Here is a 15,903-nt window from a genome sequence, read left to right on the forward strand (position 1 = left end):
TTCATCTGGATATTTCAGTTCATGCCTGCCAATCTGCTAAGAGCTGGGCTTCTCTATTTATCATAATTTTCAGATCTATAAGTATAATCACAGATTGGCCAGATACCTAAATAATTCATGCTTTACAATTAACTTTCCTGTCAATTATCTGGTTACTTCAGACAAAGGTCTCATTATTTTTCAAAATCTGTCTTACCAATGAGATCTGGGTTTTTTCCAAATTAAATTTTATATGAAAACCAAATATTGAATTCTATTAGAATCAGGGCTTCTCAGGAAGAAGTAAGTATGGGACCAGGTAGAGTGGAGGTAACTAAGTCACGCTCATTCTTAGCACATCCGCTCCTGGAGTCCCTGAACCATCTAGGGCTCCAGGAAATGCAGTCTCAAAACTAATAAACTAACTAAGTAGTTTTTGTTTTTTCTTATTCTTTAAAGGTATAGACACATGTCAGACTACATATGATTTGCTAGTCAATAATCTTTGGTTTAGTGAGAATCATTTGATGGGTGTATTTATCCTGCAGGGAAAATTTAATCAGGTGTCATGCTAATAATCACAGTATATTAGGGATATACCACAAGAACTCCAATGTCTGTCTGGAATGTTAAATACCCCACGTTTCTTTCTCTTACCATGGTCTTTAACAGCTGGATATGGATTTTATACAACAATATGAGTTGACAAAAATATCAGTGTGGCTGTTTATAAACTGAATCATTAAGCCATATGAGTAATAAAAGCTCTAAGGATATGAAAATGTATGTGCCAGAGTCATGTATAAAATAGCATCAAAGGGGGAAAAGCTAATAATACAAAAGATAAACTTAAATGACTTAAGTAACTTTTAGAAAGCAAAGGGATTTACGAGAATACTCCATTTACAAAGATGCTTCAGTGAATAAAGTTGGTGACTCTCAACATTTTGAAAGAGTCACTTAAAATTAATCAATTCTAAGAAAATGACTGAGATACTAACATTGGTCTTAATTCTCCCTTAACACGATGCTGTGGATCATATTAGGGTATCATCTGTGCAACTGCTATCAGTCAATAACTAAGAAGAATATATCATCAAGTAGACATAAAAACAATGAAAATTTCTGAAGGATTCTTCATCATCATGTGATAAATGCTCTGCTTCTATAATTGCCCTACATAAACTCCAAAGATAGGTATTCACAAGCACATTTTCTTCAAGGTCTAAATTGGAACCAATATCTATAATGTTTTTGTTAGGAACAGTATGACACTGAAATATAGCAGAGTGTCTGGATGAAATAGATTTCCCATCTAAGCTTTATTCCAAACATTATGTCTCTCCTCTACTTTTATCCAAAACTCTCAGCTCACTTTGAAAATGTGCTTTGACCATCTTAGCTCCATTCATCTCCTTGGTCAAGTTAGGGTGCAAAACAACATGGACTCTGGACATAAGTATGGAAGGAACCTGTAATCTTCCTTAAAATAAAAGTAAGATATGGCTGAGATGGCAGATGTAATACACACATTTATCACTGATCTTTTCTGAAAACCCATCACAATGACCATAGAGCAATTTTCTTTTAAAGGTCTCAATCCGAAGGGCAAAGAAAATAGGAGAAAATGGCCGCAGCAATATTCTGAGAGGCAAGTGTCCTAACTCATTTAGCAGGTCTGTGAAAGCTGAATTTCAAGCCAACAACGGGGGAAAGCTCAGAGCAACCCAATTCATGCTGCAAAACCCTCAAAGATGACAGATATTTGAGGCTTCAGCTTCTTTTGGAGGAAAGGAGGGAAAACGGTGAGGTTAAAAGCAAAATGATTGCTTGAATTCACTTAAAAAGCAGTTAGACCCTTAGATCCTCTCTCCTAATCCAAGCTGCAGGCAACCAGAAGTTTATTTTCAGAAAAAGGTAAAAGGTAAAAGGCAGGTCTTAGGACAGACATAGTTAATCAAGAACAGAACCACCACATTGGTGGGCAGTTATGGGCAAATGCACATGCCAATGCTGGCTCATCTGGTTGTTGCCTCTACTGTTGTCTCCTACAAGGTACACAATCTCTACCTAGAGACTGAAGCCAGGAGAAGCTACGCTGTTGAAAAAAAAACAGATTCAATTGTCTGCTCCCTTAACACCTTATTCCTGCCAACAAAGGCTCCTTTTTGTTCCTTCAGAAGGAATTCTGGTGGCTGTCCCACAAGGCTGCTCTTGTCTGCTTTTTATCTGGGGTTCTGACAGGGTTCTGGTATGATCTATAGATGCCTGGAAAAGGAAGATTTGTTTGGAGTCTACTGTCCAACTAACCCTGAGCAATCAAAAAGAATGTTAGGGGAAAGATGAGTCATGCATGGTACAGGGCTTTAAATGGAGAAAAGGAGAATATCAAAAATCCAATATAAAACATGAAGTAATGAAAAGGATCAAAGAATGGCCATAAAGAAACCAGAAGACCTGAATTCCAATTTCAGTTCTATTTACATTACCTTGAAAATGTCCTTAACCATTTGATTTTTTGCAGATATCTTGTTGCTCATTTTCATCTAAATGGCCTGAAATCAGAAAACAGGGGCTTTAAGAAAATGGATGGGGATCCTTTGACAATTCTAAAAAAAAAAAAAATAGCAAGGAAGGATGCAATTTTATAGGTTTTACAAATGCTAGAAGAAAAATTAAAGAGTAGGGATAGAGAGCAAGCAGGAAAGATAACAAGCATAAAATTAGGCCAATGATGAGAAAAGATGCAAGATATAAGATAAGATGAAGTTTGGAGAATTGTTATTATTTGCAAATGTCTCACAGATACAGAGAAAAAAACACCTTTCCCAAAAGATTTGTGTGTCTGTTTTGCAGGGATCAAAAGTGTGAAATCAGCCACCAGATTGCAGGACACTTAACTGATTCCTCCTAACCCCCAAGTATGCACATTGAATAAAAAGAGGCCAATATTGTCTTCTTCTTCTTTGTATTGAGATGAAATTCACATAACATACCAATGTTGTTCTTGAGGCACATTAGGGGGAAAAGGGAAAGGAAATGCAAATGTCTGCAAATGTGTGCACTGGTTCCAAGGCGGGGGTGGAGGAAGAGGATTTGGGGGGTGAAGATTAATAATGATAAATAACACTTTGAAAACATTATTGAGAAAACCAAGGAAGAGGAAAATATGGTACCTCTCTCTGAATGTGATACTGATTAAGCTGGGTGATTCTGCCATGCTGGACTAATCCAAGGCTGGTAACAAAGGCTGGAGGAATGAGAATCCCTTGGAAGACTTGCTAAAATACAGAATCTCAAGCTCCATCCCTGAAGATTCTGCTGTTTTAGAACTGGTAGGGGCCTGGAACATGCGTTTTTCAAAATCTCCCTATGTGTTTCTGATATGTAGATAGATCTAAGAATCCATAGGACAGTCAGGCAAAATGTGGCTTCCTCGTGGAAACAGTACCCTAGAATAGTCCCCAAAAGGACCCAGAGCAAAAGCCCAATTCAACGTGTGAACTGGCAAAGGCAAAGCTTGGGGTTAATGCTGTAAATCTGTTAGCTGTGACCCAACCTACAGAGTTACTAGAAACTGAAGTCAGCAATTAAGCTGTTGTTAAGAAAAAGGATTTTGAGTAATCTGTGAAACTGTATATTTTAGTTCTGGCACTTACTGAGAGCAGAGCCCTTCCATAAGGATGATAAATTATCTTTTTACAGATGGCAGAGTAATGTATTGGAAGAGGTGTGTTTGAGGGAGGTGCGCTTTGGGAAAAAAAAAAAAAAAGCTACCCTTCAATTAATAGCTCACAGGTGAGAGGCTGGCTTAGCTTTGCCTATTTCTAAGGAATTCAAAGAAGATTAGCCATACAGCTTCACAAGTCTCCTCTGAAATCCTGAATGCCCAGGCTGAGTAATATACAGCTCAATAAGATTTCCCAGGAGATATTTCACTTGCTCCTTTCTTACAAAAGTATTTATCCTCATTCACAAAAAGAAAACCCATTTTAAACCCATTCTGTATTAAACTGACTCTTGAACTTATTACATCAAGGGTTCCCTAACTTGTCTGTTCATAGAAATCACTTGGGGTACTTGCTAAATGCAGATATTATCAACCCACTCTGCAGAAAACTGTGATTCTGTAGTCTGGGCTGGGCCTCTGGAAAGAGAGTGTCTAATTTTCAACAGGTGAATTATGATGCTTTTCTTCTGTTGATTTATCTCTTAGGTACATATACAAAGTCTTTGTGCCTTCTAGGCAGGGATGAGTTAAGTAATTTCCGAAGTTCCTAGTCCAGCCTGCAGAATTCTGCAGACCTAAAAATGGCCCAGCTCCTCCCAGCCCTTAACATACATCCCCAAGAACTTAAGCCCAGACAGGTCACCCTGGAGGACACACTTAAAATGGAGGAATTAAGAGTGAGCTGTTTGGTGGAGCTCTTCGAACTGAAAAGCAAGCGGCATGCTTCATATCACTTTTTTCTCTACTGATAGTCACAGGATCATTTTAGGCCTTTCTAGAAAGAATTGATGGGGGCCTTAACTATAGCTTTAACTGTAGGGGGATGTCTGGGCACCTCAAAGTGAGTCATGAAGAAGCCAAGAATAGTTAACTTTAGCTAATTTACTTATAGGTTTATCGAGGTAGATAAAGCAGAGAAAACAGGTGAATCATTATGTTCCAAAACATGGGATTCAAAAGACTCAAAATCTATACGTTATGTCACTAATGCCTCTGCTGCTTTTCCTTCTCTGTCCCACCCCCCTCCTCCTTCTTCTTATTCTTTTTCTTCTGATGATGATAATTATGACTGTGATTATGATTATCAAAAGAAGAGGATGAGAGAGAAGTCATTTATTCATTCTAAAAATATGTATTTACTATTCCAGGCTAGATTCTCTAGATCCTGGGGATTGTGAATAAGACAACATCCCTCTCATGGGAGCTTAAATTCCAGTGGAGCAGACAATAACAGCACAAAGAGCTGCTGTAATTTCAGAGGTTGGCAGATGCTATAACAGAAATTAATATACTGAGATGACTAAGAACAACATAATCGAACTGAAATTTGAAAGAAAGGCCATCCATATAAAGTTGAAGGAAGAACATTCCAGAGGGATGGTAAGTACAAAGCTGCCAAAGCAGCAAAGAGCCTGGTGGGTCTGAAGCACAGGGACGCGTCACCACCAGTGAGACAGTTCTTACAGTGTAACAATTTCCTAAATGAATCAAGAGAAACTTTTCAGGATGGTCTCACAGCAGCATTAGGCCCAAGCAAGGAGGCCCTTGGGAGCTTATCTTTGGAAGCCTTCCCACGTCCTTTGGAAACACAAAGGAAAGGTTTATCCAGGTTCATGGGCTTGGTGGTGGTGTACAGCCTGCTGCTCTCCCTGACAGTTTTGTGAGATCTTCCTTGAAATACTCAAAAGTCTCTCCCAAGAAGATCAATTGATGGATTGTGCTGTCCAGGCTGTCTTAAGTGGGATGGCCAAATCTGATGACCCAGCAGTCAACTCTGTCAGCCATCTCTACTCACTGATGGAGTCAGAGACAGCCCCTTCCTGTCTCATAATGTTACTTGCTCTTCCTCATCTTATTGATTGATCTTGTAAGATTCAGAACCAACTTTCAAGGACTCAGTGAAGGGGTATGTTTGATAAGGAAAGAAGCTAGCTAGAATTCTAAGAATGGGACTTAATTTTGCTGTTAAAATGGATTTTTGTTTGCATCTCCTGTTTCATTTTAGATTTTCTATTCTTTCTGTCACCAAAAAGAGTTCCATACAGAAATCCACTGTAGATAAGGTGATTAATATCTACCCAAGGTGTTGCTGCAAGAGATAACCAGCTCTTGCTCCAGAAGTTACCAGCAGCACCACTCTGGACACTCTCAATGACCATGTCTCTTTCTTCATTATCCCAGGCTGTTGGCAACAAGGAACCTGCTGTCCCACCCCTTCAAATAAGCCCGTGTTCCTCCACCACACAACCCCCAACACTGCCTTCCAAGGCTGCTCAGTCCATTCTCCTGTTTCATGATCACATTTACAATGTTCTAATTTCTTTAAAGGTAATTTATAACCTGTGTCTAATAATTGCATATCTTCAGCCCTTGTAGTTCTGGTTTACAATTGGTTGTTTGTGCCAACTGTCAATCATAGTGGCCTGTTTCATTTTGCTTTCAGTGATTCTAGAATGCTAATTTCTTCTCCTTGTAACTTTATCTGTGGAAATTCTTTGAGGCCTGTGTTTAAAGTGTATTCCTCTAGAGAAGATTGGTCTTTGCTTCTGCCAGGTACCTAGCAACCCACCACCTAGAATGACTTCAAATGAAATATTGAATAAACTTTAGGTCACCCTCAAATATAGATTCTGAGCCCAAAACTGAGTGATTTTGAGATCGTGGTTAGAAATTCTTGCTGGCAGAGGAGAGATTCTTTTCTCCTGCTTTTTAAAAGCCAAGACAGCATGTATTTCCATTGCTTCTCTCTGCGTGGAAGTTTTATTTTCTTAGCTCATGCCCTCGTAGTGACACCATCTGAGAATCCAGGCTTTACACTGAGGTCCCTAATCTGCCTGGCCATCCAGCTGGGTCTCAGACTTTGCCTCCTGTTCTTTACATATTGTATCATTTAAAAACAAAGTCTAGGCCAGGAGGAATCTGCAGACCTATCTCTAGTCTATTGTTTTCTTGTCATTTCTTTAGTCTGAGTAACTCCCTTACATTCTTGTGAGTTCTTCCATGCACTGAAAAGAATTTTAAGAAATTCTACCAGGCACAAAGGTGGTAGAGAGAAGAAAAGGGAGGGAGGGAAGAAGAAAGAGAGGGAAGGGGAGAAGAGAGAGAGGGAGAGAGAATGATTGCTCAGAACAGCTTTTCCTCCATAAAGAAGTCACCAGTGAGCTCCTGGAGTTATGATTTCCATTGCTCAGACTTAATTCATTATAGAACTAGACTGGGAGCCCCATTTTGCTGGTAAGACTACCTGTCTGTAAGGCTACCTGTCTGCTAAACTATCCACAGTGGGGAACAAAGGAGGGTTTCACGTAGGAAGTACTTTTCCTGGCCAAGGAGATAGTGTGTGAGACCGCACTGTGAATTGACCTTGATGATCCAAGTAAAACAAGTCTGGTTAGACTCATCTGTCCTGGGATCCTGTGAGTCATTTAACTGTATGTCATGAGCTGATGATAAGTAATAGCAAACATGTGTATGGCATGCTGTACTTTTCAAAGGGCCTAAATGCCCACTGGAATAAATTCCTACACCTGGGGTCCTTTGAGACCAAAGAGACCTGCCATGTCCCCACAGGGAATGGATGTTACCTACACCTGTGCTCCATAGCTACTGTGGGACTGTGCCCAGATCACTCTAGTGTCAACCAACCACCTGCCAGTCTGGATCTCCTCCTGAAGCCTCTCAGAACATTCTCATGCTCTGTAGGATGCTTGGTTCTGGCACAAGATCTCTTACACTCTCACCTGCATTATTTCCTTCCAAGGAACATGTCCCACCAGCATAGCTGGACGTTCTCCCACCACCTGTGCCTGAGTGACTTCCACCTGCATGCCCCCCACGACACTCCCTTGGCTTTTTGAGATCCCACTACAGCAAAGGAATACAATATTAATATAAGAAGACAGAAGGAAAGGAAAAGATTAAAAATTTGGAAGATCCTGTTCTAGTCTCAGGATACCTCTAGGAGTCACACTGAAAACTGCCTGGAAACAGAGGCAAATAAGATTGCAAATGCCCTAATTCAAGGATGGAGGCCTCATGCACTATCCAGATGACTTCCCACCCCAACCATATTCCACTGGAAGAGTAGATTCAAAGGATAGTTTTAGACATCAGAGAACAGACTGGTAAACTAATTGTACTCTTTCAATATCTGAGCCAGAACCTCCAACTCAAAAGGAATTTTAAAACTGTCTCTTCATGGAAGCAAACATTTTACATGAAAAGCGTAATTGCACAGATGAATTTCAACCTCAAAATTAATAGAGATATGGTCACTGAACATATTTGAAGGCAGAGATTAGAAAGGGGGAAAAGAAAAGTTTCAAATAAGGAAAAGGCAAGTAAAACCTTCTCACCATAAGTACCAAATTTGGGATATTAGGACACTTTCCCTTGAATGACGCAACCAATCCCATTAAGATACCCCTTAAAACGGAGGGCCGTTATGGGGTGGGGGGAGGGTATGGGCAACATTAGGTCATAAACGGCCCACAAGCATTTTTAAACGTTACTTTCTACTCTATTTTAAGCCAAACCTTTTAGTAGAGAAACTCAGAATTGGCCAAAGTGGTTTTTGTGAGTTTCATCCCCTCTTTTACATGATTACAGGAGGGAGAGAAATGAGAAGGCCTAGATAACACTGAAAACAAATTTTATGTTTAATCAACAATTACTCTTATTCTTATGTGATAACAACTACTCCATCTTTCTCCTGCCTTCCCATTTGGAGAAATCCAAGATTATAACAATTTCTATGACAAAGTTATCTGTCTGATAACCCTCCCTTCAGAAGCTTTCAATGTCTTCTCTGGGATCTGGGTCAAATATAACAATTGAACTTGTCCTCTAGATGTTCTGAGCCCCTCTTGGCAGTACTACACATAGCCAACTTACAGAAATTCTGATAAATGAAAATCAAATTTATACAGAAAACCGATAAAGTACAGAAAAATATACTTAAGACAATTTTAAATAGAACCTCAGAGGCATTTAAATTTTCTTTACTTACAAAACATTCATTGCACAAAATTTTCAGGGAGCCCCTTAAGCACAGAAACTGGGAAGCTGTGTTCTCCCCACCTTCTCACTCTGTTCCTCAGTCTTGCTTGGGATCTCAATCACTCTTCTCTACTGCCAGCCCCAGAAATCTTGCCTACTTATTTTTTCCAATATGCTATATAAAAATACTCTCAAAATGAATTGCTTCTAAATGAATTATTGCATATTTATATAATAAAATGTTATTCAGCCAGTCAACATAAGGTTTGAGAATGTTTATTGATACGGTAACATATTCACAATATATTAAGTAAAGAAAATAGATTACAAGTCATCATTTACAATGAGTCCATTTTTTACAACTCCAGGCATAACTTATGTGTGTCTCTGTGTGTGTATAAATATATCACTCATAGAAGTTTACAAACATTGGAAAGACATGTACAAAATTATCAAAGATGATTATCTTTAGGGAGTGAGATTGTGAATAAACTTTTTCTTTGTTTTTCACCCTTTACAATGAACATATATTTCTTTTGCACCATTTAAAAAAAAAAAAAAAAAAAAAAAACCAGTGTGAGGCCCACTCTTTTCAGAGCTCCCCAGGCCCTGGATATCACTCTACATGTTCCTCCTGTACTTTTGTATGCTGGAGCCTTGGTGGGGTATGGGCCCCAAACCAGGCTGGAAATGACCCTTTGAGATCTCATTTCAGACCTTAACGCCTCACAAATAGGTTCCATCAGGAACACCCTTTAAATTAAATTCCGCCCTAAAGCAAAGGCTATGACAATGACCCTTCAGGCACTTGTAATATGCATGTATGTTCCCACATCAATTTGTCCCCATGTGCTTTTAATGCATGCATTACATTAGTGGTTTACACACTGTCCCCAGGGATTCACTTAGATGCTTCAAGAGGTTTGAAAAAAAGTTAGATTCAAATATTTTGTAAAAATATATAATTTTAATTATTCATAAAAATAAAATTAAAAAATAACCTGTCACATTTTAACACAGATGAGACCAGAAAATCATTCCTTTATGCCACCCGAGTCTCTGCCATCATTGTGCTTTAACTGTGCAACTGTTTAAGAAAATTGTAGCTGTGCATTACTCTTTAAAGAAAAATTTAGAACCACACAGAGTGTTTTTGCCTATGAAACTGAACCAGGCAGTTCAGCACCAAAACGCACAAGGTCCAGGCCTATCTGCTCATCACATTTCCTCACCAAAGCCTCACAGTGAATTGTGTACAAGGTAGTAATGGTTTAACACATCTCCGTATTGTTCAGCATTTAGTTTTAGTACTTAGAATAAGCATTATATCTTTTTAGTCTTTTATATTTATAGGAATGTGAACCATACTTGGGTATTTTTGAAACAAAATTTTTCTATTGAACTCCCTTTTCAAATGTAATCTGTCTAGCAGAGTATCCAGGCATTGCAAAGTGAGCTGTTTACAAAGTGTTACTACATCTGAGTAAATCAGAATTTTCTGTGCAAACAAAACGAAATGAAGATATCAAAACTGAAGATACCATATTAGGGTGGCTGATACAGCTGCAGCTGCCATTCACACTGCCCGATGTCCATTCTATGTTCATAAATAGTCAGAATTTGAGCACTTTACACTACTGCTACTCTTGGCACAAGCCACCATCCTTTCGTGAATTACTCCAGGGGCTCCTCCTCTGTCCTCCTGTTTTTTTTTTTTTTTACCTTTTGAACTCCTATGACCTGTCTTCAATACCTAAAGTATGTCATTTTCTGCCCAACACTCTCCAATGGCCTCCCATTTCATTAAGGTAAAAGTGTAATTCTGAATAACGGTGCACAAGGCCCTACATAGTCTGACACCTTGTCTCCTTGCAGACCCCATCACCTGCTACCTTCCACTCACTTGGAACAGTCCATGAGCCTCCCTAAGAAGGTTCCTCAAGAGCTCAGTCACCTCCTCACACAAGGTCAAGGAGCACTAGACCTTGCCGTTCCTTCCACCTCAAGTGCTCTCTGCTCCCTCATCTCTGAAAGATCTTTAACCAAGTGTCATCTTCTCAGTGAACCTTTTCCAGGTCATCCTTACAGCTACACTCCATGCTGCTGTCTCACAGGTTTTATATTTCCCTGTTTCACTTATTACCATCTGAGATAACTCTTACTCAAATTATTGATTGATTGATTGTCTGTCTCCCCAACCTAGAGTGTAAGCTCCAGGAGAGCAGAGAATTTTGTCTATTTTTTTCCCTTCTATATCCCCAGAATCCTAGAACAGTGTCAGGCACAAAGTAGGCAGGCACACAATACATATCCATTAAATAAATACAATATTCTAAATTCAAATCCATCACAAAATGTTTATCAATAAAATACCATGTTTACTTGTTTCCTATCATGGGGCCACTTTTAAGATTTTTTTTTCTTTTTTGATGAAAAGGTAGTTGTACTGCCAATGAAAGAAAGCTGTATAAAATTATAAGTTCCAGATACACGTTTATGTCTTCATTATAATTTGGATCTATTTATAGTACTCAGCATAATACTGCAAAAACCACTCTGATGGCACTAATCCAAAGGTCACACATCCTTTTGAAAAAGAGTCTCTCTCTACCCATTAGTCTCCGCATATGTACAATAATGATGTTCGATTTAAAAGAGGATTATTTTTAAGAATCTTCTCTGGATTACATCGTTAACTTGATAAAAAATAAGGCCACCGAAGGCTTTTCCAAAACCATTCCAACCATCTTTTCTAACACTGTCACATTCTGGGATCATAAATTTTGCCACATGCATCTGTTCACTCAGCCCTTTTTCCTCAAACCACAGTTTCTTTTACATGCGTGACTTTGTTAAATCTTCAAATCACACACACATTCATTAATTTGAATATACCTTTGTGGAAATATCCAACAAACAACTGACACCCTATTGAGCTCAGTGTATCCATGTGGCTAAAACATGGCTCATGCCCCATGCAGATAACTTTCTCCTAATCATTTAGTTTACAGCTCTTCCCCAATGTCCATCTTCCTCCATTTCATACCACTTGGCATGGATGTGTATGATTTTAGAACAGCTTCACCTACAAGTGAGCATGAAAAGTTGAATCTTCATCAGGAACTGATCAGGTGATTTTTAGAATCCAGAAATGTCAGTTTTGTCTATGGCCATACCACTCTGAATGCACCCAATCTCATCAGAAGTGTCAGTTATGCCAATTTCAAAATCTTTTCTTCTCAATCTATTTCTTTATCCTAATGATATTGCCTAGCACATTAATATGAAAATCTGCAGAGTGATAACTTGATAAAACCTTCATGTCCAGAGCTTACAAAATTGAAAAAGAAATATCTTATAACAGCCTAGTCACAATTGACTAATTTTTTGGTTGCCGTTAACTACAACAGACTTTTTAGTAAGGCACAGATGTTATATCAAAATAAATATAAATTGATATTGTGGCAGTAGAAATGAGTGCACTAGACAGGGATTATGGAGCTGGTCTAGTTGCATCCAATTCTACCTTGAAATCACCAAAGAAGTGTGAAGTCCAAGTAAATTTTATACACTTTATAAAAAAGTCAGTAGGAGGTGTTTTATTTCAGCCTTTGATCCTGGTGGTTCAAAGTGAACAGAAATTTCACACTTTAAAATTTAAGCACTATACCCACCTACATATTATCTGTAACTGTGTCAAAGTAGAAGCCAAATTTCCAATAAAAATACAAAACATTCCTGCATCACACGGTTGTGAACAGAAAAACAAGCACCTGTAGTCAATAAAACACAGAAATCCATCAGCTCTGATGATCTGTATGAGTTTATACTGAAAGAAAAACTTCTGCTTGACAGGATTCTAGACAACAAACTGAAAATTACATGTCACATCTCGATCAATTCTTCTTTAATCACATTCTGTGATTAAAAGAACACAGGAACATACTTCTTTTTCTGATTTATTTATATTGAGATCTTAACCATCACTCTGATCTCCACAGTTTCTACTTCCTTCTTTGGCAGTAATTCTTCACTGCTAGAAATACCAGCATGCCTTCATATAAAATCAAGTTCCACATATAAATCATTAGCCTGTTGCCATTCTGTTAAAAACAAACAAACAGAATCCCAGATTTTATAAGCCCTCTTTTTTTGTTAAATCCATTATTCAAAAAGATTTACACAGGATGGAAGGCACTGGGGATCGACATTTCTAGCCGTACCCTGCGTAGCACCCGTAGACCAAAATCACAGAAAGTGTTGGCCATCCAGCTCCTATAGAGAAGTCCTCATAAGCAGATGAATACCACGTGAGACATCCAGACCTTATTCTTTGTGTGCTGAAAATGGGCAAATCTTGCAAAATCAAAGAATCTGAAGGTGTATGGAAAGGAAACAGATTTGGGCTTTTAGTAGGGCATTCTACATCTTTTTGTTTTCTAGATCAAAGTTCTCTGGAGGGTGTGGCAGGAGCAGCTCTGTGCCTGACACTGCTGACTCCTGGCTTGACCTGAAGACCCACATGTCAGTTAGGGATGGGAGTGGTAAGAAGAAATCAGGCTGGAGGGAAGGACATGGGTTGGCTGCTCTGTCTCAGCTTTGCCTCAGGGTGTTCCAGCAGGACCCCGGGTGGGCTTCAAAAGCTGGGAGCAGACTTTCAGAGTTCCCCATTCCCTACCTGACAACTACACAGGGCATTCCTTCAACATGTAATGTCAAGACCTCACTACATTTTCCCACTTTATGCTGAATTCTCTCAAACCCAGGAGTCCAGGACAGGAGGAACTCAGATCATTCACGGGTGCAAGCCCTCAGCATCAACAACATCACCTCTGCTGAATGAATACAGCAAATCAGTACAAACATAATTCAGTGCCTTTCAAAACAAAGAATATGGCTTCATCTCCTTCATCTAGTTTTCAGGTACACAAGAAGTATCACATTTTATACCTGTAGGAGAGAACAGCTGGTGTCTGTGCTGCCATATCACTAGATATTACTAATACCCATTTGAAAACTTGGAGACATTCTCCAATTTCTAAATGCACAGTGAATCAATAAAGTTTCCCCAGGTTTTACTGCAGTTAGAAGTTTCCACCTTAACCAACTCTGTCCAAACTTTTGAAAATCTATTATAATTCCTAATGCCTCGTCGGGATGAAGATTAGCCATCTACAGCTGTCCTTAGCTTTGAAATTGCTCTGTGTAGAGGACTTCAGTGTGTCCTCAGTTATTTCCATCCACCATCTACTTTTGCCGACTGAAATCTTACCTAAATCAAAGGCCAGCCACTAAAACGACCCAGATATCACTCAAGTAAAAAGCCAAAGTTTTCCTATGAAACCTCTTCCACCAATCTCTTCCCTGCTACCAATGCATTCCGACACGAAATCAAGACAGGACTCTCCCAAAGCGGCTCTTGGGTTTCCCCTGACCGACTCCCTTAGGGGATCACCTGTCCTCTTTCCAAGCTGTGCCTGCTTTCCTCGGAGCCACCAGATCGCGCACCGGAATCCCCCGAGGGCGGCGCGGGCCTGAGAGCCCGGGACTTACGTTGTTCATGTACTCGCTGAGCAGGTCCTGGAGCGCCTGGCGCACGGCGTTGCACTCGGCCACGATCCGCTCGCGCCGGTCGTCGCGGGTGCACGAGGAGTCGGCCATGAGAGCCGCGCCGCTGATGATACTCTCCAGGCGCTCCTCTAGCGACGGCCGGAACCGGGCCTCGCTGAACGTCATGGGGTCCAGGATGATCTTGTTCTGAAAGGAGGACAGTGCAAAAACAATCAGCAGAGAAGAGGCGGCTGCCTCGGCACCCCGTTTTCTAAACCAGAAATTTCTGAGGCCAGGACAAGATGCTGCGTGGAGAAGAAACTGGCTACTTGGATAAATTCTAAAGTGGCCTTGACAAAGCCTCAACTTGCTGTAAGATACTTTGTCCTGAATCTAGAGAAAACACCATGTTTTGTTTCAAAAATGTGTTCTTGGCAAAGGCTTCCTCAGTGGAAGGGTTTTCGAACGAGATCGTGGCACTGGCTTGACATTTTTTTTAAATTTGTAGGCTTTGAGGAAAGCACATTTCAGTGTAGTGCTTTGTGGGGCTATGGAAAGATTTTACAGCCCCAGACCAGACCATAATACATAACCATCAACAGGACTGGTACACACATAGCATGCATCCCCTTCAAGAGAAGCAGAGAGTCCCATGGCAGGATGCCTTTTGAAACTTGAGTAAATAGCATCCAAAAGGCATATACAGTACAGGTTACTTCCCACTAGGAACTAATATATTTTGTATAAAAACTAGCATTCTAGAAAAGGATTCATAATGTGTGTGCATGTATGTGTGTGTGATTTGTCACAATTAACTGACAGTATCCTGATAAAGGTGCTAACATGTTCCGAAAGAGCTTAGATATCTAAGGAGAAAACAGAGACGTTTCCTAAAGGGAAGGTGTCACAGAGCATTTATGCTTAGTTTTGCCCCTGCTAAGCCTGAGGATCCTGGAAACATATAGGTAGTGATGTCCAGAGGTGTACAGATATATGCATCCAGAATTCAACAGATATATCAGCCTGTATGAGGATCTGGAAATCATCAGGGCTATGCGGACACAAGTTAGTGAATGGCATACTAGCAGAGTGAACAGAACAAGAACAGACCAAAGAAGGCCCAGTTAATCCCAATTTCCAAAGGTTTACAGAAAGATAAGAATCAAAAGGAAGATCGAAAACATAGAGCAGAACCTGGAGAATAGTATTTCCAGCAAGTCAAGGGAGTGGAGAGACTGATGAAGTGTATGGTAACTAACTGCAGGAAATAGAGAGGCAACGCCGACTTTGCCCAATTGCTGGTTTCCACTGGGGACCCCTTTTCTGCTCCAAACAAGGAAGATCATTCCAACAACGTTAATCACAGTGGAATGGCCTGCTGCAAGAATGGTTTGCTTATCTTCACTGGAGGTGCACACTCTGAGGTCCAAGAACCAGCATGGTAGGGATGGAGTAAATGGTCTTCTGACCCTTGGATCCTTTGATGGGATTGCCATTCCACTGCTATTTCCTTTGATGTTCATCATATATGTGTGTGTGCGTGTGTGTGTGTGTGTGTGTATACACACACACACATATATATTTAGAAAACATAATTTACCATATCTACAAATATAATAAGGAAACCAAATGATAGTAGGTAGTCA

At 39.8% G+C, this 15,903-nt stretch overlaps 2 protein-coding genes and 1 long non-coding RNA gene across 5 annotated transcripts in view; 1 reads left to right on the plus strand and 2 right to left on the minus strand.

Moving 5' to 3' along the window:
* Positions 1-15,903, minus strand: part of CTNNA2 (catenin alpha 2) — a 1,192,234-nt gene that overhangs the window by 740,915 nt on the left and 435,416 nt on the right. For all 3 annotated transcript variants that reach the window (XM_082356061.1, XM_082356060.1, XM_082356062.1), the window contains exon 7: positions 14,261-14,464. In XM_082356061.1, coding sequence (XP_082212187.1) covers positions 14,261-14,464 — 204 coding nt within the window. The remainder of the gene's footprint in view (positions 1-14,260; positions 14,465-15,903) is intronic.
* LOC309611507 (lithostathine) overlaps positions 1-15,903 on the minus strand; it is a 1,064,255-nt gene that overhangs the window by 142,559 nt on the left and 905,793 nt on the right. The window lies entirely within an intron of this gene.
* LOC309611515 overlaps positions 1-15,903 on the plus strand; it is a 1,058,387-nt gene that overhangs the window by 19,322 nt on the left and 1,023,162 nt on the right. The gene's annotated exons all lie outside the window — the stretch shown is intronic.

Source organism: Balaenoptera borealis, assembly GCF_965194805.1.
Source record: "Balaenoptera borealis genome assembly, chromosome: 15".
Taxonomy (NCBI): domain Eukaryota; kingdom Metazoa; phylum Chordata; class Mammalia; order Artiodactyla; family Balaenopteridae; genus Balaenoptera; species Balaenoptera borealis.